The sequence below is a fragment of the Phyllobates terribilis genome, unplaced genomic scaffold, assembly GCF_046119375.1.
Source record: "Phyllobates terribilis strain yellow unplaced genomic scaffold, ASM4611937v1 Scaffold_5__5_contigs__length_657084704, whole genome shotgun sequence".
Classification (NCBI taxonomy): Eukaryota; Metazoa; Chordata; class Amphibia; order Anura; family Dendrobatidae; genus Phyllobates; species Phyllobates terribilis.
The window spans coordinates 524,004,350-524,029,857 of NW_027362765.1; the positions used below are offsets into that span (position 1 = coordinate 524,004,350).

A 25,508-nucleotide genomic window follows, 5' to 3' on the forward strand; every position below is an offset into this window, starting at 1 on the left:
CAATGAGCTCCTATCTTTACCCAGGCTGCTCCCCCTATCTGCCCCTACACTACTTGGGATGTTCCACCCCCCTCCCACTCCAGCCAGGAACAGACTCGGTCGTACCTGCACATTTCTAAGTGGGAGTACCGTCGGTCTGCTCCTCGGAAATGGGATGTGTGTAGTGCATGCAGCCTACCGAGCTCAGGTCCACACTCCATCCTTACCCGGGAGTGGAATATCACACCTCTGGGTTGAGGTGCAATACCCCTGTAGCAGCCGAATCCTCAGGGTGCTACACATGTCTTCAGTCTGAGGCATGGACTGGCTGTAGTTCTAATTATATCAGGGACACCATTTTATCTCATTCTTGGAGAACCATTTTAAAAGGAACCGGTCACCAAGTTTTTACAATATAAAGTAGGGCCAGCTCCTGTAAGTCCTCTGTTACAGCATTGAATAAGGATCTACGTATCCGAAACGTGCAAGCCTCTGTATGCTTTTAATTGCACTATGGTCTCATGTTTTTAATTTTTTCAAAATAAAGGCTATTTTTTAAGTCAATTTCACGAGTTGCTGGATAACTACCCTTTCGTTAAAGCATTTTAGTATGCTGTATATATGTCCTCAATCCCCATGAAACAAAAGAAGAGTTTTTATTATACTCCCCTACGGGGCGGTATGGTCCGATGGGAGTCTCTGGTATTGGTCCGGTGCCTGGATGACGCATACTACGTAACCAGTGTCCATGGCATTGCACACCTGCACAGGCGTACTTCTCTCTGCCCTGCCAAGTACTGTAGTTTGCATGCGTGGGGAAAGGTGAAAACGTGCCGACACATTCGCACTACAATACTATGTGCTGCCCTCAGCAGGGCAGAGAGAAGTGTGCCTGTGCAGGACGAGTCATCCACACGAAGCAAGAAGGAGGACGGCAAAAGCAAGTAGAGAGGAGGCATCCTAGAATGCTGTATATGAGGGCTTAAAGGTGCTGGACCTACTTTAAATGGGAACAACCTGGTGACCGGTTCCCTTTAACAGTTCCCAGTTACTCAGATAGTGTGGTTTATGGATTAAAAAGTAGACTTGATTTTGAACTTTGGACTGACTTTAAAACTTTCTCTTTGGTTTCCTCTTTATTTCTAGCCTGTAAGCAAGCCTAGCTTAGGTCACGGCTCTGAAGGCCATAGGAGCTGGCATTGTAAGCTTATTATTCTTCTTCATTCAAATAGCATGGTAAAAAACATGTTATTGTAAGCTGTGCTCATAAAAATGATGAAAGTCGTCACAAAAAAAAAAATAAAATAAAAAAAGACTAAACAAAAAAGAACTTTAAAATATTTCATGATTTTCAACTGGTATTGTGATGAGGATTATAATTTTTATTTTTTTTTGCCAAGAGTGGGCAGAAGGTCATGATTTATGTGTACCCTACTGCATGTAATAAAGAAAAAAATAAAGTCAGAATGGAAAATCCTTCTCTTCAAATGATGAGCACTTTATTCATATTGAAGACAAAGAAAACAGAATTTATCAACAAAGTAGCTTTATTTGCTTCTATTGTACAGGAACCTACTCAGAGGTTTAGCAGATTTCAGCATGCCAATTCTGCGGTATGTTTTTATAAAACTAGCGAGAGCTAAAACAGAAGCCTAAATTGCTGTTGCACAATGAAGATAATGTCGGCGCCATTAACAGTAACCCATTTGTGGCTGTAGCAGCTTAATTGTACTCATCACTCCGCTCTACATAAGATCGTCCAGCACTTGACAGGGTTACCGTGGCTTCTGTTTACATGGCCATGTCTGTTCTGTCGATATTGTCTCTATGGTGCCGATCAAATCGCCTAGGGAAAGGCATGCAATAATAGGGAGAGGTCTTCACCTGTTAATTAGTTCTTCTGGTAATAGTACCACTTGTCCACTGCATATGAAAAGGAGAAAAAAAAAAAGCCGGTGGGCGAGAGAAAAACGAAAAGAACATTTTCATCAGTCACAAGGAAACAAAATGTATCGGTTGTGCATGAGTGAAGCATTGCCTTTGTTTCCAAACCTGATAATTGCAGCTTTTAATTACCTTGTTCTTCATTTTAAAATTACTTATCGAAAATGCAAAATGTTACAAATGTTGTTTAAAACATTAATGGGGGTGAGTCATCCAAGCTTTTATGCCAGAAAACTGGCGCGAAATGCTTTGAAAAGTCGCAAAATTTTTGCACACAAATTTTGGAACCTTAGGCGTTTTCATGTCACCTTGAAGCAACTCCGACAAAATGTTCGGAGCTGGAGAGATGCTGGGACGGAGCGTGGCTACGGCCGTCCATCAAATTCTGCCGGCGATTTTTATACCAGAAATGCTCTGACAGGAAAAGCATTTCTGGCATGACATAACGGAGGCGCAGGTCACTGAGAAGATGAGCCAAATTCATTAAGTGCTGTGCACCTCTTAATAAACTCGGTGCATCATACTCCAGCAAACTCTTCGCTAAGACTCGGCCCCTGCGCTTCTAGACATTTCCAATGGATTATTTGATTATATTGTATAATACTTAGAGCCCCAACGAAATAATATTTACAAATGTATCAGGCTACAATGTATACAAATACAGAACACAATGGGTTTTAGATTATTATAGGCATAGTAAAATGTGAAGGTTAGGACATCCTTCAGCTAACTAGGGTCCAGAAGATGGTCTCATTAGAGAATTCTGTGCTAGTCGCAATAAAACCAACCATTAGATTTTAATTGGGTTTTTTCTCACAAAACAAGTACTTCAAGAAATGCATGTGTCAACCCAATTAAGAACGTACCAAGAGCTCTGTTCACTTAAAGTACCGCAGAGATAGAAAAATGTAATGCTAATAGGGTATAGCACAATTAGGCCATACACATTCAATAGTTGTTGGCAAAACAGGTCATGTATGGCCCCCTCACATACAACATGCATGCTCTACCAAGTGTGCATGTCTTCTCAATTCGGAAAGGGGAGTAAGTAGCTGTCAGCCACCTCTGGGAATGAACAAAAGGATACAGTATGTTGAAATCTAACAGGCCTATTCTTTCTGAGGACATCCTCCGCTGGGAAGACCATTAAAAATGTCAGTGGGTTTCGTTGACTTTAATGTACAGTATATCACAAAAGTGAGTACACCCTTCACATTTTTGTAAATCTTTTATTATCTTTTCATGGGACAACACTGAAGATCCGACACTTTGATACAATGTAAAGTATTCAGTGTACAGCTTGTATAATAGTGTAAATTTGATGTGCCCTCTAAATAAATCAACACAACTATTAATTTCTAAACCGCTGGCAACAAAAGTGAGTACACCCCTAAGTGAAGATGTCATATCTTCAGCATTATCACAGGAAAAAATATACTTTACAAAAATGTGAGGTACTGTATGTACTAACTTTTGTGATATACTGTACAGTCATGGCCAAAAATATTGAGAATAAGACAAATAGTAATTTTTCCAAAGTTTACTGCTTCATTTTTTGTAATGCCAATTTGCATTCCTGAATGTCAAAGAGTGATCAGCTTAACAGCAATTACTGTACTTGCAAAGTCAATATTTGCCCAGAAAATGAACTTTAACCCCCAAAACACATTTCAACATCATTGCAGTCCTGCCTTAAAAGGAGCAGCTAACATCGTTTTAGTGATTGATCCATTAACACAGGTGTGGGTGTTGATGAGGACAGGGCTGGCGATCAATCAGTCATGATTAAGTAAGAATGACATCACTGGACACTTTAAAAGGAGGCTGGTTCTTGGTATCATTGTTTCTCTTCAGTTAACCATGGTTATCTCTAAAGAAACACGTGCAGCCATCATTGCACTGCACTAAAATGGCCTAACAGGGAAGAGTATCGCAGCTACAAAAACTGCACCTCAGTCAACAATATATCGCATCATCAAGAACTTCAAGGAGAGAGCTTCCATTGTTGTCAAAAAGGCTCCAGGGCGCCCCAGAAAGACCAGCAAGCGCCAGGACCGAATCTTAAAACTGTTTCAGCTGCGGGATCGGACTACCAGAAGTGCCGAGCTTGCTCAGGAATGGCAGCAGGCTGGTGTGAGTGCTTCTGCACGCACTGTGAGGCGGAGACTCTTTGAGCAAGGGCTGGTTTCAAGGAGGGCAGCAATGAAGCCACTTCTCTCCAGAAAAAACATCAGGGACCGACTGATATTCTGCAAAAGGTACAGGGAGTGGACTGCTGAGAACTGGGGCAAAGTAATTTTCTCTGATTAATCCCCTTTTCGATTGTTTGGGACATCTGGAAAACAGCTTATTCGGAGAAGAAGAGGTGAGCGCTATCACCAGTCTTGTCTCATGCCAACTGTAAAGCATCCTGAAACCATTCATGTGTGGGGTTGCTTCTCAGCCAAGGGAATCGGCTCACTCACAGTCTTGCCTAAAAACACAGCCATGAATAAAGAATGGTACCAGAATGTCCTCCAAGAGCAACTTCTCCCAACCGTCCAAGAGCAGTTTGGCACCAAACAATGCCTTTTCCAGCATGATTGAGCACCTTGCCATAAAGCAAAGGTGATAACTAAATGGCTCATGGAACAAAACAGAGATTTTGGGTCCATGGACTGGAAACTCCCCAGATCTTAATCCCATTGAGAACTTGTGGTCAATCATCAAGAGACGGGTGGACAAACAAAAACCAACAAATTCTGGCAAAATGCAAGCATTGATTATGCAAGAATGGACTGCTATCAGTCAGGATTTGGTCCAAAAGTTGATTGAGAGCATGCCAGGGAGAATTACAGAGGTCTTGAAGAAGAAGGGGCAACACTGCAAATATTGACTTGCTGCATTAACTCATTCTAACTGTCAATATAACCTATTGGTACTCATAATATGATTGCAATTATATTTCTGTATGTGATATAAACATCAGACAAACACTAATAAAAACCAGAGGCCAGCAGATCATGTGAAAATATAATTTTGGTGTCATTCTCAAAACTTTTGGCCATGACTGTATATGACTACCTTTACACTACTCACACCATAGGAAATTCATGTGAAAGGACATATTAAAACATATCCTATTCTATTTATAAATTCTGTATAAAGTTGTAATTAAAAGACACACAACACACAAAACTAGTGTTGGGTTTTGGTGGGGGTGCCTTGGTTATTGTTGTGACACTTGTCTTTGAATAACTTTGTTCTCTTTATGGTACATAGTTAGGGCAGATGCAGAAGAGCGCATTTACTATCAGAGTATGATCTGACAAAACATCGGATCGCACTCTGAACAATACTAGGAGGCTGTGCACGTCAGATTTGTTCCCCCCCCCCCTCGAACTGCAACGGTTCAAGAAAAAAAAAAATAAAATAGCTGCATGGTAGATTTTGATCCAATATTTGGATCACACTCGGCCATGCATGTCAATGAGCCCACAGACTGAGAATGGAGAAGATGGAGAAATTATTTTCTCATTCGAGAGAATCGGATCACACTATGCTCACACTCCGGTCAATTATACAAGTCAAACGCTGATCAAATTCTCTTGGATGAGAAAATACAGTCGTCTGCACCTGCTCTTACTCTGCTCTACTGGAGTCTATTGTTACATTTGGGTATTGATGCATTCTAGAACTTGTCTGCACATATCATGAGACATCTTAAGTTTATGACCTCATCACCAGTCATTCTAGCTTGGCTCACCCAAACGTTTTGTGCGCAGTTTTAATGATTTTTTTTTACCAAATTTATAAATCAAATTTGATATGCTTTAATATAATGATGATCTAGCACATAAATTCCCTGTTGCTGTGTTCTGGTTTTCCAGTGTTCTAGGGATACATTTTTCCTAGTATGGTTTATTCATAATCACTGGTGTTTGTATGGACGCCAACATTCAAAAGACTTTAAAGGGAACCTGCTACCATGAAAATACAGTCCAATTTTCAAGCATCATGTCCTAAGTTAGGGTGAGCCAAGGTGATATTTATATAGTTTTGTGAGAAAAGATTCATTATTACCTGTGGTTTCATCATTTGAAGGGAATCTGTCAGTAGGATCAATCCTCCTAAGCAGTCTATATGGACAAGCAGGTCAGAAAAAGATGAATAAAGTGATACCTTCATATCTGCAATCTGACGTCTTATTCTAGACCAGTGTTCCCCAACTCCAGTCCTCAAGAGCCACCAACAGGTCATGTTTTCAGGATTTCCTTAGTATGGCCCAGGTGAGAATTGCATCATCTGGACAGGCAAGAATGCCATCACTTGGGCAATACTAAGGAAATCCTGAAAACATGATCTGTTGGTGGTTCTTTAGGACTGGAATTGGGGAACACGGTTCTAGAGAAATCCACATTTTTTTTTTTATTTATTTATTTTTTTATTAACAAGCTGGACACAGATTTCCCTGAGAATCTACCTCCAGAGTTTATTTTAAATGAAAGGGGGCATTACCAGTGTGACATGTAATGATCGACCATCTGCTCTCCTGATCTACATGTCTCACAATGGTATCTCCCCCTTTTTATTTAAAAAAAAAAAACTGAGGCAGATTCTCAGGGAGATCTGTGTCCGACCCATAGATTTAACAGCTCATTTACATATTAAAGAAAAATGTGGATTTCTCATTTTATTCAGCTTCCTATGACCTACATGTCCACATAAACTGCTTTGGAGGTTGATCCTACTGACAAATTCCCTTTAAACGTCAGCTTTTTCGTCCAGTGAAGGAAAGCAATCTTAGGCCACGGCCCCACTATCAGTATACGATCAGTATTTTTTCCTCAGGAGCCAAAACCAAGTGAGGAACAATCAGAGAAAAGGTATAATAGAAACAAGTCACCAATTCTGCATTTATCACCCACTCCTGGTTTTGGCTCCCACTCCTGAGAAAAATTACTGATAGTGGGGTCGTGGCCTTACGCAAAGAAAGCTGCCAGTCACAGATAGGACTGCCAATCCCAGAAACAGCAGAGGACCAGTCTCCAAGTCAAAAATGGACAGTTTTTGTTCTTATTTACATCTCCCCTACTGCCATGAGTATTAAGTTTTTTTTTTTATTTCTTTAAATGATGAAAGCACAGGAAATACCAGAACTACCGTATTTTTCAGACTATAAGACGCACCTAGGTTTTAGAGGAGGAAAATAAAAAAATAAAAATGTAAGCAAAAAATGTAGTCATGATGCACTTTTAAGGGGGGGGGGGGGTCTTCTGCTGACACTGGTATAGGGGTAATGTCCCCCAATTCTGACAATATCCCGCATCCTGGTATATATGCCGCCCCCCTTCCTTTTATACGTGGTCCCCATTCACATCCTGGTATGCTTGGCACCCCTAATCCCTGTCCTGCTGCACATTATTTTATTTATTTTAAACACTCCTACTCACCTTTCTTCTCTCTTCCAGCGCTGCGTCCTGTCTGCCCGCACTGATCTCTCCATGTGAGCCGCACATGGTGTCACTGCCATGCGCGGCTCACAAGGAGAGATCAGCTGCCGGAAGTCACTGCTCCCCACGCCGGGTCTGTGTGCGCGGGGAGCAGTGACTTCACTCTCCTTCATAGCTGGCACACAGCTTAGCCGCGCTGTGGCTGCTGCCGGCTATTCTCCTGTGCCCGCTCATTAAAGGGCATGAATATTCACCCCCTCCCCACGCCCATGGGCGTGGAGAGAGGTTGAATATTCATGCCCTTTAACAGCGGGCACAGGAGATAACCAGCGGCAGCAGCAGGAGCCGTGGTGTGGCTACACTGTATACCGCTATTAAGGAGCATGAATATTCCGTGCTCCCCACACCCCATGGGCGTGGGGAGCAGTGAATATTCATTTTCTTTAGCAGCAGGGACTGTGTAGGCTGCAGTGGGCGGCTGCTGCCTCCTGTGCTCAGCTCCTCCACCGATACCGCTCCACCAACACCACACATAAATATACACCCCCCCCCCCCCCCCAACATTCGGACTATAAGACGCACCCCCATTTTCCTCCAAAATTTGAGGAAAAAAGTGCGTCTTATAGTCTGAAAAATACGGTACTTATCAATCTACGCAGCTTTCCTTACTCTATAACATTGTGTTTGTACAGATTGGCATTAAAGAGAACCTGCCATCATGAAAATTCAGTCCAAGCACTTTAAAAACCCAATGAAATGACCCAATATCTTAAATATCAGAAAGGATCAGAAGACATATCTAAAAAAGAAAGATACATTTAAAAGAAGCTACAATAAACTATTAGGCCATGTTCACACATTGTGTTTTTTCAGCATTTTTTTTAGGAGTTTTTTTTATGCAAATTTTCAGCTGTGTTTTACAGTACCAGCAAAGTCTATGAGATTCCAGAAATCTCATGCACACAGCTTGGTTTTTATTTGATCAGTATTTTGCATGTTTTTTTGCAGAATAGAGCAGGTCACCTCAAAAACACACTGGTGTCAGGTTTTTCAGCGTTTTTTTAGTGTCAAAAGCAGAAGAGATTTTTTTTTTACTGAACTTTATGTACATGCATAAAGAGACAAAAAGGAAAGTGAAAAAAACGCAGCAAAAATCCTGAACAAACTTCCTGGCAACAGATCAGGTTTTGCTGCAGAACAAAAAACACGCAATGTGTGAACATAGCCTTAGACTAAAACTACAGCATGGCCACATGCTGCTCCAAATAAACTAAAGCTTAATTTGCTTACCATCTACTGGGATGGGGCCGGCAGGTCCACATGGAGGGGTCTGAAAAAAAAAAAAAAAAAAAGCTTCATCAATGAAATTTGCAAAGCTGAAACATTTCCTATCAAAAATGAAATGTGTAAGGTTTGAAATCGGATCAGAGTAGTAGCAGGAGCCTGCAAAGAGAAGTAATTAGTGTTTTTCTATTGGAAATAAGGAGAATGTGGTTTTGGTAGATCTGATGAGCTTATAAAGCTATAAATATCAGATTTAAGGGTTGCAGGCGAAAATGAAGATTCTAGCTTCAAAGCTTTTTCTGAGTATATTCCCAAATGGGAAACCACTGGGTATCAGGAAGTAAAGAATCAGTGTCTACCTCCCATCGGTGGGAATATGCAGAAAAGCCTGAGACACAGATCAGTGCTGCGATCATGGGGGTCACAGAGGTATTTATATTCTAAGTGAGTATATGCTCCAAACTTGGTGGACGAGCCCACAAATCAGCAGCTTGGTGATATTGCTCTATCATTTTGCACTCTTACTGGCTTTAACAAAACCGGACACCTAAAAAAACAATATTAGTCAAAACTACGCATCATTCACTTTATATGTACTTCAACCGGTCAGTGTCTAACAAGCAAAGATGAATCACTTGCATTGCAGGACGAAAGCATGATTAGTCTTAGTTGTCATCATCCTACAAGCTGAGCTAATGGGGCAGAACTACCTACTAGCACGCTGGTAGATAGGACTCCTACATGTTTTCTATCTACCAGCCTGTGTGCATCTGTCATAGAAAGCTGTGTGATTCCCATTAGTACATAGAATAGAGCTTGTATTCCCCGCAGACATTAGCGTGCAGCCATACCGATGAGCCATGTTTATTCATCACCTTGAAATTATTAAAATGTAAAGCGCTTTATGGCTCTGTGCAGCGCACCTAGTCATTATATCAGCTCCGCTCCGAAGAGATTAGGCATTTATTTAGAAGAACTGTTGTTAAAGAGGCTTCATCAATGCCATGTTACAAAAGGCTGAAACACTGGATGCCAGGGAGGCTACTCCATCAATGTCTAAGCGAGCACGCTCTATCATTTGCTACATAAGTACTACAATTAAATCAGCCATCTATTGTGTGCTAGCTTTGCAACGTGTTGACGTACATGTCATTCATAAGTGACACAAGCTACTCTATTTCTGTGATGTTTTCTGTCCAGTTTTATCAATCTACAGCCATTCCAAAAAGGGAACGCTCGAGGCTCTGGTGCAAAATCTCTAAGAATGCTCCAACTATCAGCCATCTGCATCAGGAACCTGTCACCAGATTCATGCTGCACAAACCATGAGCAGCATGAATGGCAGCCTGGCTGCACGATTGCTGCCAGGTATATTTTTCTCTGAAACTTGCCAGCATTTCAGAGAAAATATAGTCAGAAGATCCAGCCAGGGACTGTAGCTGAAAACGAGACTAGCCCAGTGCCCCTTTGGCCGGTTTCTCCCAGAGCTGCTCTAGGTGGTTGACCAGTCTCTCACTAGGAGAAAATCCTGGACAATCACCTGCAGTGCGAAGCCAGCCAAGGGCGGTGCTGGACTTGTCTGGTCCCTGGCTATTTAACCACCTAAATGATAAGGTTGCTATTCACCACAGTATCTAGGGTGTTAACCATATGCTAGAACATCTGTGTATATAGTAACAGCACGGTCACTTCAATGCCATTAAAAGGGGTATTCCCATCTCCAAGATCCTATCCCAATATGTAATAGGTGTAATATTATTAGAAAATACTTCCAATTAGAAATGTAGTATGGTTTTTCTGAGATTCGCTAGGTCTTTCCTCATGTGCAGGACATTGCAGGACCTTATGTATCCATGGTTACGACCACGGATATAGTGACAGTTAGCTAGTTGCTAGTGGACGTAACCATGGATATCTAAGGTCCTGCAATGCCTGCACATGAGGAAAGACATAGCGAATCAGAAAAACTACACTACATTTCTAATTTGAAGCATTTGCTAATATTATTACACCTATTACATAATGAGATAGGATCTTGGAGATGGGAATACCCCTTTAAGGACCGGTATAGTGCTGACAGAGCCAAGTGTGAGTGGTGGCTGACAGATTATAAATGGGACAGAAATCAATGTTTACAGATAGGCAAGAGGTTAAAGCGAATGTTCAATTTATGGCAAAAAAAACAACAACTTGCAGATGCACGGGACTGGGACCTTGTATTGGGAAAGAATAACTACCTCCATATAGCAGCCACTACACCACATCACAGTGTGCCAATAAGGGCCCTTCTGTACATCTTTCTGCTGTGTAAACAATGGACGCAGCATGTCCATAAGATCGAAACAAATGCAGTCAATTATTATATAAGCCTTTTCGGCTGCCCAAATCTCTGCATGAGTTTGGCACTTGTACAAATACAGGAGATGCTGCTGCTTTTGTCTGTGCAAGTGCTGGGCATATCATTACATGGTATAATCACATGAACGCTGCCATGTTAATCACATGGATGCAGAGATCTCGTCACTCATTGTTCACACAGAGGATAGATAAGTAGCTGCAGGCCTTTTTCGCATAGTAGGGGTGCAATATGCAGGCAATTATTCTTTTCACATTACATATTTAATGGTTGGTCAAATGTTGTCCATAAGGCTGATAATCCCTCAGAGTATTAGAGTAGGGGTGGGGAATCTTCTCTACCAAGGGCCATTTAGGAAGGGGGGTCCTTTGGGGGCCGTACAAATCGTGCACCAACTCCACTCGCAAAGTACGTCTTGAAGCTGGCATTGGTGTCAGGACACAATCTCCTTGCACGCGCCTCAGCATTCAGTAGTGAGCACTTATGCGTGTGCATGCTTGCAGAGCAAGAAGAAACTAAAGTGCCGATGGCCGTCAAAACACAGCTGCGGGCCCAAGCACTGCGGTCCCAGGAATCTGCCCGGAGGCCGGATAAAAGGTAATTGTGGACCGTAAATAGCCCGAGGTTCCCCTCCCCTTCCTCAGCTTTGGCTAAGGCTTAAAAAAAAAAAAAAAAAAGACACAAAACCCCTCATTGTCTTCTTAATTTCTTAAGCATATGGATCCATATGAGGCTATATATCCAGATGCATACAGCAATCAGTATGTAGCATCATATACGCAGTCGCGTTCTGGGCTGCGAACTCACCGCTTCTACGATGGCTTGAGCTTCGACTGGCTTACAAATGAAGGGGCTTTCATGTACCGTGGTGTTAGTGCTGAAAAAGAGAAGATTCAAATGTCATTACCATCTCATACAAGAAAGGCACCTCAAAAGAAATACTGTATATATTACAAAGTGTATGAAGCGTTTATCCTTCTTTACTACAAACAAGACCAAATCCTCATTTCAGACAGGAACTTCCACACATTTTAAAAGGGTTGTTTGGGTTGAAATGTTGTGGCCATGGGGTGCAGAGCTATAAAATATCACAGCTGCTACTGAACTTCCCGTGTCCAGCGCTGCCTCCCTGCTGCTGCTCCAGTCTTTGCTGATCATCTGCAATGGTGACATCACATCTACAGGATGGAGAGGCAGCGCTGGACCTAACAGATGGGTAACTCCTGTGATTGTCATTTTATAGGTATGCAACACTATGGCAACAAAGTTTGAAATGGGACAACCCCTTAACACAGCCGCTTATAAACATGGCTAGTGTACATTCGCTTCTCTCTCTCTATAATACCCTAAGGGAAAGTTGATTTTCCTATACATCATAGAGAATATACAGGCATGCCATCCGTTATTTGCACATGTAGTCACATATCCAATATTGACATGAATGGTAAGAACTTCTAGCAACGTTCTGCATAGGATTCCTAATTTAGTGGATATATCTAGATGATACACTACTTCCTGGATGGTATGTTTGCACTGTGACCTAGTCTTTGGGCAGGAAAATGGTTTAAAGATTATAGGGGATTGCCCAGTGAAAACAGGAGAGGTGATAACTTTTTGATCGGTGGGGTTACGACAGCTCAGACCAGCACTGATTGGCAGAATGGGGCACTTTTATCCCTGCTAGAATAGAGCTGTCGTGCTCTTGTGCGGATTGTGCTCCATTCATTCCTGAGTGTCCTGTGGATATGTGAAAATGCGTTTTCACTGGACAACATTTTGGTTTGGGGGATTTTTTTATTTATTTATTTTTTTAACAGTATCTAATAGTTCTTTATATTTTACAACATTGTTCTTCAAATAATTGGCTTGGGGATCTTGGCCCCTAAACAAGGCTCTCTAGCTTCTGGTAGCGATAGAAACTTCAGTACACTAGTGGCACCAGGAGTGTCATAGTATTTCTAAAACTTGGTGTGAGGGGCAAAACCAGGTCACTGGTTAAAGGAAAGCACCAAGATCTCAAATTATCACCTATCCACATTATGACAGGTAATTGTTTAATTACCGGGGTCAACAACAGTCAGAGGAACAGGGTTTCCACTATACTCCATCTCCTCCAGCCCTGCAGACTTGGATGGTGTAGCACCAGGTGATGTGCAGTGTTAGTTTTCGGCCACGCATAGTTCTTTGCATTTAGCCCAAAAAGTTTTACTTTGGTCTCATCTGACCAGGGCACGTGGAAGAAGATGCTCTACCCAGATGAGACCAAAGTAAGACTTTTTGGGCTAAATGTAAAGCGCTATGTGTAATTCCTACAATTAACAGGGAGTAAAGTCCACTAATGTTTCAAAATTACAAAAAAGTTTGACAATTACAAGAAACAGGCTATATTACATACCAACAATGTAAAAGCCAGTTACAAAGACAAAGGTGTTTGTGGCTGCCGATTCACAGCAAAGTAACAGGTAATGGCAATATAGATCCTCAATATAAACTGAAAAATTCACCCAGAGCAGTAATATCACTGTATGCATTCATGCGAGATTAAGATCAAGATAGTGGGTATATTCCCAAAATTAAGGGATCAATTCATAAAGTGCTAGTGCATAAACCATGTGGTCATATCAAGCACATGCATAAATTGTAGTAATCAATATCACTATAGTTCATAAAATCAACAGGACTTCCCTAAATAACCATGTCCAACTACTAGAATCAGATTAAAATACTAGAAGCATAACAATCATTTCTCTTAGTATATAGAAGGGATCATCTTACTCATCATTAGCCTGTGCGGATCAGCTCTGCCTACAGTCCCAACATGTTTTATGTGGGCTTCCTCAGGGGGCTGTGGGGCAGAAAATTAACACTGCACATTAACCTGAAAACACCATTTCCACCATCAAACATGGTGGTGGCAGCATCATGCTGTGAGGAGGCTTTTCTTCAGCAGGACAGGGAAGGTGGTCAAAGTTGATGAGAAGATGGATGGAGCTAAATAAAGGGCAATCCCGGAGCAAAAACGGTTAGAGGCTGCAAAAGACTCGAGACTATGACCCTAAAACTTACTGCCAGAGCTACAATGAAATGGTTTAGATCATTTAGATCAAAGCATATTCATGTGTGCGTGGACCAGACAGTCCAGACCTAAATCCTTTTCAGAATCTGAGGCAAGACTTGAAAATTGCTTTTTCACAGACACTCTCCATCTAATCTCACCGAGCTAGAGCTGGTTTGCAAAGAAGAATGGGAAAAAATGTAAGTCTCTAGATGTGCAAAGCTGATAGAGACATACCCCAAAAGACTTGCAGCAGTAATTGCAGCAAAAGGTGGTCCTACAAACTATTGATTCAGGGGGCTGAATACAAATCCACGTCACAATTTTCAGATTCATATTTTTTAAATATTTAGAAAACCATGTATCATTTCCTTTACACTTCACAAATACTTGCTACTTTGTATTGGTATATCATATAAAATCCCAATAAAATACATTTAAGTTTGTGGGTATAATGTGAAAAAAATGGAAAGCTTCACGGGGTATAAATACTTTTTCAAGGCACTGTAATACTACAGTGAAAGCAGTATCACTAGGGTATATATAGAGAGAATCCTTCCCTTTCATTATTCAGTTTTGCTCTACATGATCAATCACATCTGAAAGTGGCTATGACCTACAGAAGGTTTGGGATGAAAGCTTTAGGATTATAAAAATTACTCCATGGGTACACTCACACAAAATATCTTTCTGATCAAAAGACTCCCCGCACTGTACGCAAGTAACTAGCCAAGAAGGTTTGTGAGAACTGAAGGCTCCTTCAAAATTAATGGCTCTAAATAGGAAAGGGGAGCAAACATGGGAGCTTCATCACTCCACAGGCACCGCTAGGGGCCTCCCGTTCCACCATTAGTAATATCAGCAGGAAAACGCAGGTTGTAGAATGAAGAGTTGTTTTAATGTGAATATATGGGTCAGTAATTAGAATAACCTTGTGCAATTTAAAAGTATAATGTATGCGAGAAGACAGAATGATTTTCTGTGAGCTCCATATTTTAATTTATAGTATGAGCCATTATAGCACATTACTGGGGACCTACAGTTTAATAAATGGCTCCAGTGCGACCAGTCTTGTCACAGCTTGTATTCTATAGAAACGGTATCTTAGACGTTTCCTCAAAGCCATTAGAACAAACAAAGCTCAGGTGGCCAATTATATAGCCAGCGCTCAGGTCGGTATGACTGGCTAAGCTCCCTGTACAATCTCTTTTATGTATATGCCATGGATTGGCTTCTTTGGGAATAATCGGTAAAACATGCCCTATTCCCAGCACTTGTCATTTAATATGCTCATTCAAGGACATTTTGTTTTCAAAGACAATATAGGGAATTTAATATCAGGTCATCAGAGATTCATTCCTAGGGTAGTTCCTGTAGCCAAAATGAAGGTAACTTTTAAAAGGTAATTTTAGTAAATCAAGACTTAAATTATAGAAAAAAACCCCAAAACAATTAATATACTCTTCTGCATACCATATTTAACAACGCAAATAAAGAGGATAAAGATTATTTTTTTTAATTACAGACCTTTTCATGGCAGTCACTAATGGATCATTTAATGAATTAGAGAACGGTTGCAGTCTACAACAGCAGTACTCCGAAACACTGTCTGCAAATTGAGATTATGGTTTTGGCTTTTATCCCAAGTCATGTGGCAAGGCTCGTCAAACAGGTGATAATGACTTTTAGGATAGCTACTTCCAGTGAGTGGCACAAGAGTTCTAGTCCTCTTCATTTCTGAAGAGAATTTGCAGATTTAATTTCCCAGAGGAGCATTGCAAGACTCAAGTCTCCTCACCTTGGCATGCCAGGCTTGACATGTCACTTTCTGCAAGAAGAAAGGTTACCCCTTGGATCCCAGTCTAGTACAGAAAAGTCAAATACCTAGATACAACCAGAATGCTGAATAATAACTTATTACCGTCCTTGAACTAAGTTGCAAAGTTGAAGCTAAGATTTTTGTCAACTGGGGCAAAGATTTTTTTGGCACCAAAATAAATGTTGACCCACAAAATAACCATGGTTTGGTTAAATATGTGTGGCCTGTCCTTCATAGGTCAGCAGGTATACAGAAGTGTGGGCTTTATAACACATTTAGTATGCACAAGAGTTCAAATAAATCATTTGGAGTATGGTATTGTAATATTCTTCAGATGGGAGACCATAGTCTGTATCTTCTGGTCATATTGTATTAGTGTCCTTCACCTGTATCATTATCTCAAAAGGATTTTTATTTTGATTTTGGCATGACAAAAGCTGGTCTCTGAACACCTAGCCATGCTGACTTTTCTTCTGGCACTCAGTGCACACAACCAGCAGGTCCACTAGCTCTGCCCTTGATGCGATGTGCTTTGTGTAAAACAGGTAGCTGATCTAGATGTGATTTAACAGATTAAATTAAAAAAAAAATCTATTTAGATATAATTTTCCCCATTCCATTAATTTTATATATTATACTATATTTTTTCAGCACATTTTATTAGAGATATTAATATTCTAATATAGAATATTGTGGATATGCTATCCACATCCATCATTACCCAGCTTTTTAAATACCGTATTTTAACTTTTTTTTTTTTTAAACATTTGTGTAGTCCCACTTGGGTACAGAACCACAAAGTAGAGGCTGCAACTTCAGCAGCACTTTGCTCAGGCTATCATTTAAGTAATTTTAATTCCTTTTCCACCCATTAGTATATGGTGAATATGGTGAAAATAGCAGTATATAAGAAGAAAAAAAAAAAATATGGCTTCTCCTAAGCAGCTACTGCAGCACAATATGGAGTAGCTTATGTCTTGTCGTAGCAGAGCTCTGGATAAGCAGTAGAAGGGCAAGGGCTTGTTCACACGCTGCATTTTTGCAGTTTTTTTTGTTTTTTTTTGCAGCGTTATACAGCAACATGAGATTTCTGAAATATAATGCACGTGTTGATTTTTTTTTTCCTTGCAGATTTGAACTAAAGCATTTTTTTCCCCCAAATCTGCAGCCCGTCAATTTCAGCATTTTAACAAAATTCAAAAATCATAAGGTAAGTAAAAAGAGTCAAAAATGTATACAAAAAAAAAAAAGTCAAAAGTGTGTGTGTGTGTGTGTGTGTGTGTGTGTGTGTGTGTGTGTGTGTGTGTGTGTGTGTGTGTGTGTGTGTGTGTGTGTGTATTTTGCTCTGCAATTTTCCTGCTTGATTTTTGCTGCAAATACTCAACGTGTGAACACGCCCTTAAAGGGAATCTGTCACCCCCTGGGCGATATCCGACCTCTATTATGGCCATACCGGGTATAGAAAAGTGAATCTATACATACCTGTATGGCCCATAGTAGAGGTTTGATTGCAGAGAAAAGCACTTTAATCAATTCCTTTTTCCACATGCTTGGCGTCCGGGGGACGCCAAGCAATCCTCGTCTATGTGCTTCTTATTCCCCGCCTCTCTGCTTAATTATCATTCCCTTCTCCCCCCTTACAGGGCCCTGTGACATGCACTGTACTCCCTGACTTTCGGGCATGCGCAAAAAGTCGCTCAGAGCGCGCTTTGCTTTATCCTGGCCCCGTCTACCTGTGCTCTGCACCGCAGGTTTCTTGTGTGCAGGCGCAGAGAGGGAGTGGGGTGTCGGTGTCACTGTCACTTCCCGGCGCCTGTGCAATAGAAACCTGCGGCGCAGTGCACAGGCAGACGGGGCCGGGATGAAGCAAAGCACGCTCTATGTGAGCTCTATGCGAGCCGCTCTTTGCGCATGCCCGGGAGGTCAGGGAGCACAGTGCACGTCACAGGGACGTGCAGGGAAGGGGGGGGGGGGGGATATGGTAATTAAGCAGAGAGGCTGGGATTTAGGGGAATAAGCACATAGGAGGGTATTTCTTCCTGTTCCCCGGACGCCAAGCCTGTGGAAAAATGAATTGATTAAAGTGCTTTTCTCTGCAATCAGACCTCTACTATGGGCCATACAGGTATGTATAGATTTACTTTTCTATACCCGGTATGGCCATAGTAGAGGTCTGATATCGCCCAGGGGGGGGTGACACATTCCCTTTAAGCTAAAACTGCCGATAGCATGTATTTATACACAGTATTAGGAATGAGACGGTCACAGAAGTTGTTGGGATCTATGCAGACAATTGTGCACAATTAAGATAATTATAGTTTATAGTCTTCGGTCCTTCAAAAAACAAGATCGTGGCCGGACTACTGAATGCTTTAGGCTATGTGCCCACGATGCAGAAATGCTGCATATTTTTTACGCTTCTCCCTGTCAGGAAAAACGCATGTGGATTTTACATGCGTTTTTCCCGCCAGGTAGAAGCGTTTGTCAAGCGTCTTTGCATGCATTTCTGCATGCGGGTTATCAAGCGCTTTTCCAAGCGATTTTAGATTCACTTGGAAAAGTACTTGACAACTTGGTCACACTATATAAATCCATGCAACCGGCATGGATTTATAGTAGTGTGACCAAGTTACTTAAAAAAAAAAAAAAAAAAAAAAAAGAATAAAATGGTAAAAAAAATAAAAAAATAAAGTTTATACTTACCTTCCGGTGTCCTCCCGGTGTTCTCTCTGCCGCGTCCAGTGTGTTGGGCGGCTCGCGGTGGTGTGAAGGACCGGCGGTGACGTCATTGAGCCATGTGATGGGTCACATGACTCAGTGACATCATGGCAGGTCCTTCACAACAGCGGGAGCATTGCAATAGACCGAAAGGAGCAGACAAAACACCAGGAGGACATCAGAAGGTGAGTATAAACTTTATTTTTTATTTTAAATTCTTTTTTTTTACAGTTTCTATGGTACCCAGGTCTGGATGAGTCTCCTCTCCTCCAGACTTGGGTACCATCCGCACATAGAAACGCATAATATCCGTGTGTACAAATGTACTGACACGGATATTATGCGTTTCAATGCAAGTCAATGGCGGCGATTACGCTGCGTGTCCGCAAAATTAATGGACATGCTGCGGATTTTTGAGCGCAGCATAAAAGCTGCGGAAAAATCCGCAGCATGGGCATTGACATTGCGGCTTGTCATTGGGGACCATGGAGGGCGGATTACCAAGCGTTTATGCTGCGGAAATTCCGCAGCATATACGCTTGTAAAACGCTACGTGGGCACATACCCTTAAAATAGCAACACATTACTCTCATATTTTAACCCCTCACCATTCTTGATTTACTTTCCTGCAGCTAATCATGTGCCGTTCACCCACATTAATGCTCTTGTCAATCAGTAATCTCAACGGTGATGCCTGTAACTACAGCACAAGATCGCTATAGCTAGTTATTGGCTGCAGCAGTCATGCGAGTACATAGCATGTGATCAGCTGCAGGGGCTCAATCGTGTTTGTTTTTTTTTTTCATTTATTCTAATAGTTTTTTTTGAAAGGCAGAGAAAGTATGTACATCCTGGACATTCCTTTAAAATTCTATTTAACAGGACTAGGGACTTAATGCTCTGTTTAGCACAAGCGGACTGGATTAATCTCCAACAGGGTAAGAGTCCTGGTAGAGTATTCTAATATTTTTGACCGCCGTCTTAGGGCACGTTCCCTCTGAGAGGTGGTATATAATATTACTCATTAAGTACCTGTGATAAGGAAATCTATGCATTTGTCTTTTTCATATAGTGGTACTATACAGTCACAATAGGACATCATTGAACACTGTAGTTTGTGATGTCTCATCCTTGAGCTGAGTAAACTGTACAGTATTTGGTACTTGAGTCCAAAAGCTTCAAACTTCACCTTGGCTTACACGCCCATATGGCAGGTTGAAGAAAAGTAGAACTTACCAGTTAATTTCTCCGCCGTCCGTGTTTTTGGTGACTAGAGCCTTCCAGTGAGCATGGGTACATTTGATCACTTCTATAGCAAAATCCTGCATAAAATTGTCGAAAGAATATAATACATAAAAAAGGGCACACCGCGTGGTCTAGCGGCATCCATAGACCGCAATTAAAAATTCTTATCATAAACAGCTACAGTGGCATGTAAAAGTTAGGGCATCCCTGGTCAAAATTACTATTATTAACAGTTAAGCAAGTTGAAGAGGAAATAATCTCTAGAAGGCCTAAAGTTAAAGATGACACATTTACTTTGTATTTCAGGCAAAAATATTATAACACACACACACACACACACACACACACACACACACACACACACACACACACACACACCTCACTAAATTAGAATATCATCAAAAAAAGTAAAATTTCAGCCCTTCAATACAAAAAGTTAAACTTATTATATAGAGTCATTACAAGCAGTGTGATCTATTTCAAGTGTTTATTTCTGTTAATGTTGATGATTATGGCTTACAGCCAATGAAAACACAGGTCATTATCTCAGTAAATTAGAATACTTTATAACAGCATGAAAAATTATTTTAAAATCCGAAAAGGTTGGCCTACTGAAATGTACGTTCAGTAAATGTACTCAATACTTGGTCGGGGCTCCTTTTGCATCAATTACTGCATCAATGCGGCATGGCATGGAGGCGATCAGCCTGTGGCACTGCTGAGGTGTTATGGAAGCCCAGGTGGCTTTGATAGGCTTCAGCTCGTCTGCATTGTTGGGTCTGGTGTCTCATCTTCCTCTTGACAATACCCCATAGATTCTCTATGGGGTTAAAGTCAGGTGAGTTTGCTGGCCAATCAAGCAGTGATGCTGTGGTTTTTAAACCAGGTATTGGTACTTTTGGCAGTGTGAACAGGAACAAAGTCCTGCTGGAGAATGAAATTTCCATCTTCAAAAAACTTGTCAGCAGAGGGAAGCATGAAGTGCTCTAAAATTTCCTGGTAGACGGCTGTGTTGACTTTGGTCTTGATAAAACACAGTGGACCTACACCAGCAGATGACATGGCTCCCCAAACCATCACTGATTGTGGAAACTTCACACTAGACCTCAAGCAGCTTGGATTCTGGCCTCTCCACTCTTCCTTCAGACTCTGGGACCTTGATTTCCAAATGAAATGCAAAATTTACTCTCATCTGAAAACACCACCTTGGACCACTGAGCAACAGTCCAGGACTTTTTCTCCTTGGCCCAGGTAAGACGCTTCTGGCGCTGTCTATTGGTCATGAGTGACTTGACACAAGGAATGCGACACTTGTAGCCCATGTCCTGGATATGTTTGTGTGTTGTGGCTCTTGAAGCAATGACTCCAGCAGCAGTCCACTCCTTGTGAATCTCCCCCAAATTTTTGAATGGCCTTTTCTTAATCCTTTCAAGGCTGCGGTTATCGCAGTTGCTTATACTGTACACCTTTTTCTACCACACTTTTTCCTTCCACTCAACTTTCCATTAATATGCTTGGATACAGGATTCTGGACAGCCAGCTTCTTTAGCAATGATCTTTTTTGGCTTACCCTCCTTGTGGAGTGTGTCAATGACTGCCTTCTGGACATCTGTCAAGTCAGCAGTCTTCCCCATAATTGTGGATCCTACTGAAACAGACTAAGGGACCCATACATACAGTACAGACCAAAAGTTTGGACACACCTTCTCATTTAAAGATTTTTCTGTATTTTCATGACTATGAAAATTGTACATTCACACTGAAGGCATCAAAACTATGAATTAACACATGTGGAATTATATACTTAACAAAAAAGTGTGAAACAACTGAAAATATGTCTTATATTCTAGGTTCTTCAAAGTAGCCACCTTTTGCTTTGATGACTGCTTTGCCCACTCTTGGCATTCTCTTGATGAGCTTCAAGAGGTAGTCACCGGAAATGATCTTCCAACAATCTTGAAGGAGTTCCCAGAGATGCTTAGCACTTGTTGGCCCTTTTGCCTTCACTCTGCGGTCCAGCTCACCCCAAACCATCTCGATTGGATTCAGGTCTGGTGACTGGAGGCCAGGTCATCTGGCGTAGCACCCCATCACTCTCCTTCTTGGTCAAATAGCCCTCACACAGCCTGGAGGTGTGTTTGGGGTCATTGTCCTGTTGAAAAATAAATGATGGTCCAACTAAACGCAAACCGGATGGAATAGCATGCCGCTGCAAGATGCTGTGGTAGCCATGCTGGTTCAGTATGCCTTCAATTTTGATTAAATCCCCAACAGTGTCACCAATAAAGCATCCTCACAACTTCACACCTCCTCCTCCATGCTTCATGGTGGGATCCAGGCATGTAGAGTCCATCCGGTCACCTTTTCTGCGTTGCACAAAAACACAGTGGTTGGAAGCAAAGATCTGAAATTTGGACTCATCAGACCAAAACACAGATTTCCACTGGTCTGATGTCCATTCCTTATGTTCTTTAGCCCAAACAAGTCTCTTCTGCTTGTTGCTCGTCCTTTGCAGTGGTTTCCTAGCAGCTATTTTACCATGAACGCCTGCTGCACAAAGTTTCCTCTTAACAGTTGTTGAAGAGATGTGTCTGCTGCTAGAACTCTGTGTGGCATTGACTTGGTCTCTAATCTGAGCTGTTAACCTGCGATTTCTGAGGCTGGTGACTCGGATAAACTTATCCTCAGAAGCGGTCCTCATGTGAGCCAGTTTCTTTGTAGCGCTTGATGGTTTTTGCAACTGCACTTGGGGACACTTTCAAAGTTTGCCCAATTTTTCACATTGACTGACCTTCATTTCTTAAAGTAATGATGGCCACTCGTTTTGCTTTACTTAGAATTTGTATTATGGCAAGAAAAAAGCAGCTAACAGTCTATTCAGTAGGACTATCAGCTGTGTATCCACCAAACTTCTGCACAACAAAACTGATGGTCCCAACCCCATTTATAAGGCAAGAAATCCCACTTATTAAACCTGACAGGGTACACCTGTGAAGTGAAAACCATTTTCGGTTACTACCTCTTGAAGCTCATCAAGAGAATGCCAAGAGTGTGCAAAGCAGTCATCAAAGCAAAAGGTGGCTACTTTGAAGAACTTAGAATATAAGACGTATTTTCAGTTGTTTCACACTTTTTTGTTAAGTATATAATTCCACATGTGTTAATTCATAGTTTTGATGCCTTCAGTGTTAATGTACAATTTTCATAGTCCTGAAAATACAGAAAAATATTTAAATGAGAAGGTGTGTCCAAACTTTTGGACTGTACATACATGCATACATACATTTTGGCACCCTTGGAGATTTGTGTGCCCAGATAACTTTGGCCAGGGTTTCAGACCTTAACCTGTTCGGGTTATAGCTTGTTCACCAACATAGTTAGTTATGGTCAGGTGATGCAAATTTCCCAGCTTTATAAAGACCCAGCCTCCTCTAACCTTGTGCCAAAAACAAGTAGCCATGGGTTCTTCTAAGCAGCTGCCTAGCACTCTGAAAATGAAAATGGTAGAGGCCCACATAGCAGGAGAAGGCTATAAGTAAATAGCAAAGTGTTTTCAAGTTGCCCTTCCCTCAGTTTAAAGTGTAATTAAGAAATGGCAGTTAACAGGAACAGTGGAGGTCAAGATAAAGTCTGGAAGACCAAGGTACGTTTCAGTGAGCTTCTCGCAGGATTGCTAGAGAGGCAAATAAGAACCCCCGCTTGACTGCAAAAGACCTTCAGAAAGATTTAGTAGACTCTTGAGTTGTGGTACATTGTTCTACTGTTCAGAGACACCTGCACAAATATGGCCTTCTTGGAAGAGTCATCAAAAGGAAACCTCTCCAGCATCCTCACCATAAAATTCAGCATCAGAAGTATGCAAAAGAACCTAAACTAGCCTGATGCAATTTGGAAACAAGTCCTGTGGACCAATGAGATTAAAATAGAACTCTTTGGCCTCATCTATCGAAAGGTATGTGTGAAGAAAAAAAGGGCACAAAATTTCTTGAAAAAGACGTAGTTACTTACCGGTAACGGGAGTTCTCAGAGCCCATGACTGCACCACGGAGAGAGAGGGGATCTGCCCTTCAAGGATAGGAAACCTACAGATAAAAAAGGGCAGTACTTCTCTTCAGCATCAGTTGTTTACAGAGCACAGAGAGGACCCCCAGATTAGTAACACAAAATTTAAACATTTTTAAAGGAGTTTATCAGGAACACCTCATGACTACATATAAGTAACAAATAAGTGCGTACACCCATGCGTGAATGTACGGCTGCTGTCATGGGCTCTGAGAAATCCAGTTACCGGTAAGTAACTAAGTCTTTCTCCTTCCCCCATGACGGCATCACGAAGAGAATTGCAGAGAAGTGACCACCGCTTCCAGAACCCTTCTACCAAAAGTAAGGTCTGAAGAAGAGGTTAGATCCAGACGGTAGTGTTTAAAGACTGTAGAGGGGGAAGACCAGGTTGCAGCTCTACATATCTGTTCTATTGAGGCGCCGGCTTTTTCCACACAGGAGGCTGCTACTGCCCTTGTCGAGTGAGCTTTCAGATTCTCCGGCCCGGTTTTCCCACTTGACGAATATGCCAGGGAGATGGTGTCTCTTATCCATCTTGCAAGTGTGACCTTGGAAGCTGGAAGCTTTTTGTCCCTTCCGAAGTCCTTGGAAGCACACAAACCGAACCCTATCCTTTCTACACTCGTGTGTGGCCTCTAAGTATTGGATAATGCACCTTCTGACGTTTAAGGTGTCTAGGTCTTTTTCCCCCCTGTTCTTAGGATTAGGGCAAAAAGAAGGGAGGGTGACCTCCTGAGATCTATGAAAGTGTGATGCCACTTTAGGAAGGTATGCTGGGTCAGTCCTAAGTGTCACCCTGTCTTCTAGGATTTGGGTGAAGGAGGGACTCTGCTGATAGTAGCTCTCACGTCTGCACGAGGAGTTAGCGTCATACCAGCTCTAAGAGTGACGTCTTAAGAGATAGGGTTTTTAGAGATGCATCCACTAAAGGTTCGAAGGGAGGTTTGGTTATGGCTGTAAGGACTACGTTTAAGTCCCAAGGAGGATTATTTCAGGATGGGGTGGGCCTAGACCTGGCTGATGCTTTGATGAATTTAGATATCCACCTATTTCTGGCCAGTTCACAATTGTATAGGGCTCCTAATGCTGCAACTTGAACTTTCAGTGTGCTTGTGGCCAGACCCTGTTCTAACCCCCTTTGTAGGAACTCTAAGATGGAAGTAATAGGGACCTCCCCTTGTAACTTAGAACCTGAATATGAATTTTTTCCAGGTTTTACCGTAGTGCCTGGTAGTTACGGGTTTCCTACTCTGTAGCAGAGTGGAGATCAAATTTGGGGAAAAACCTCTATCCCTTAAGAGCACCCTTTCAAAATCCAGGCTGTCATGTGTAGATTTGCTACTTGAGGATGGAGGACTGGTCCCTGGAAAAGGATATCCGGAATAACCCAGGGGTTGGAGGTGGACATTATCCTCAGCCAGGAAAACCAGGACCTCTTTGGCCAGAAGGGAGCTATCAAAATTACGTTTGCCCTGTCTTCCCTGATTTTCCTCAGAACTACCGGGATCAGGGCGATTGGGGGAAAGGCATAGGCTAGCTGGTGGTTCCATTGGATTGTAAATGCATCTAGTGCTGCTGGGTTCATCGAGCAGAATAGGTCTACTTTTTTGTTCT

At 41.7% G+C, this 25,508-nt stretch overlaps 1 protein-coding gene across 1 annotated transcript in view; it reads right to left on the reverse strand.

Moving 5' to 3' along the window:
• Positions 1-1,508: 1,508 nt before the first annotated feature.
• Positions 1,509-25,508, reverse strand: part of PPA1 (inorganic pyrophosphatase 1) — a 115,460-nt gene continuing 91,460 nt past the window's right edge. The window contains exons 8-11 of the mRNA XM_073681430.1: positions 19,824-19,909; positions 11,803-11,872; positions 8,646-8,685; positions 1,509-1,902 (exon numbers count right to left, since the gene is read on the reverse strand). Coding sequence (XP_073537531.1) covers positions 1,871-1,902; positions 8,646-8,685; positions 11,803-11,872; positions 19,824-19,909 — 228 coding nt within the window. The 3' untranslated portion in view covers positions 1,509-1,870. The remainder of the gene's footprint in view (positions 1,903-8,645; positions 8,686-11,802; positions 11,873-19,823; positions 19,910-25,508) is intronic.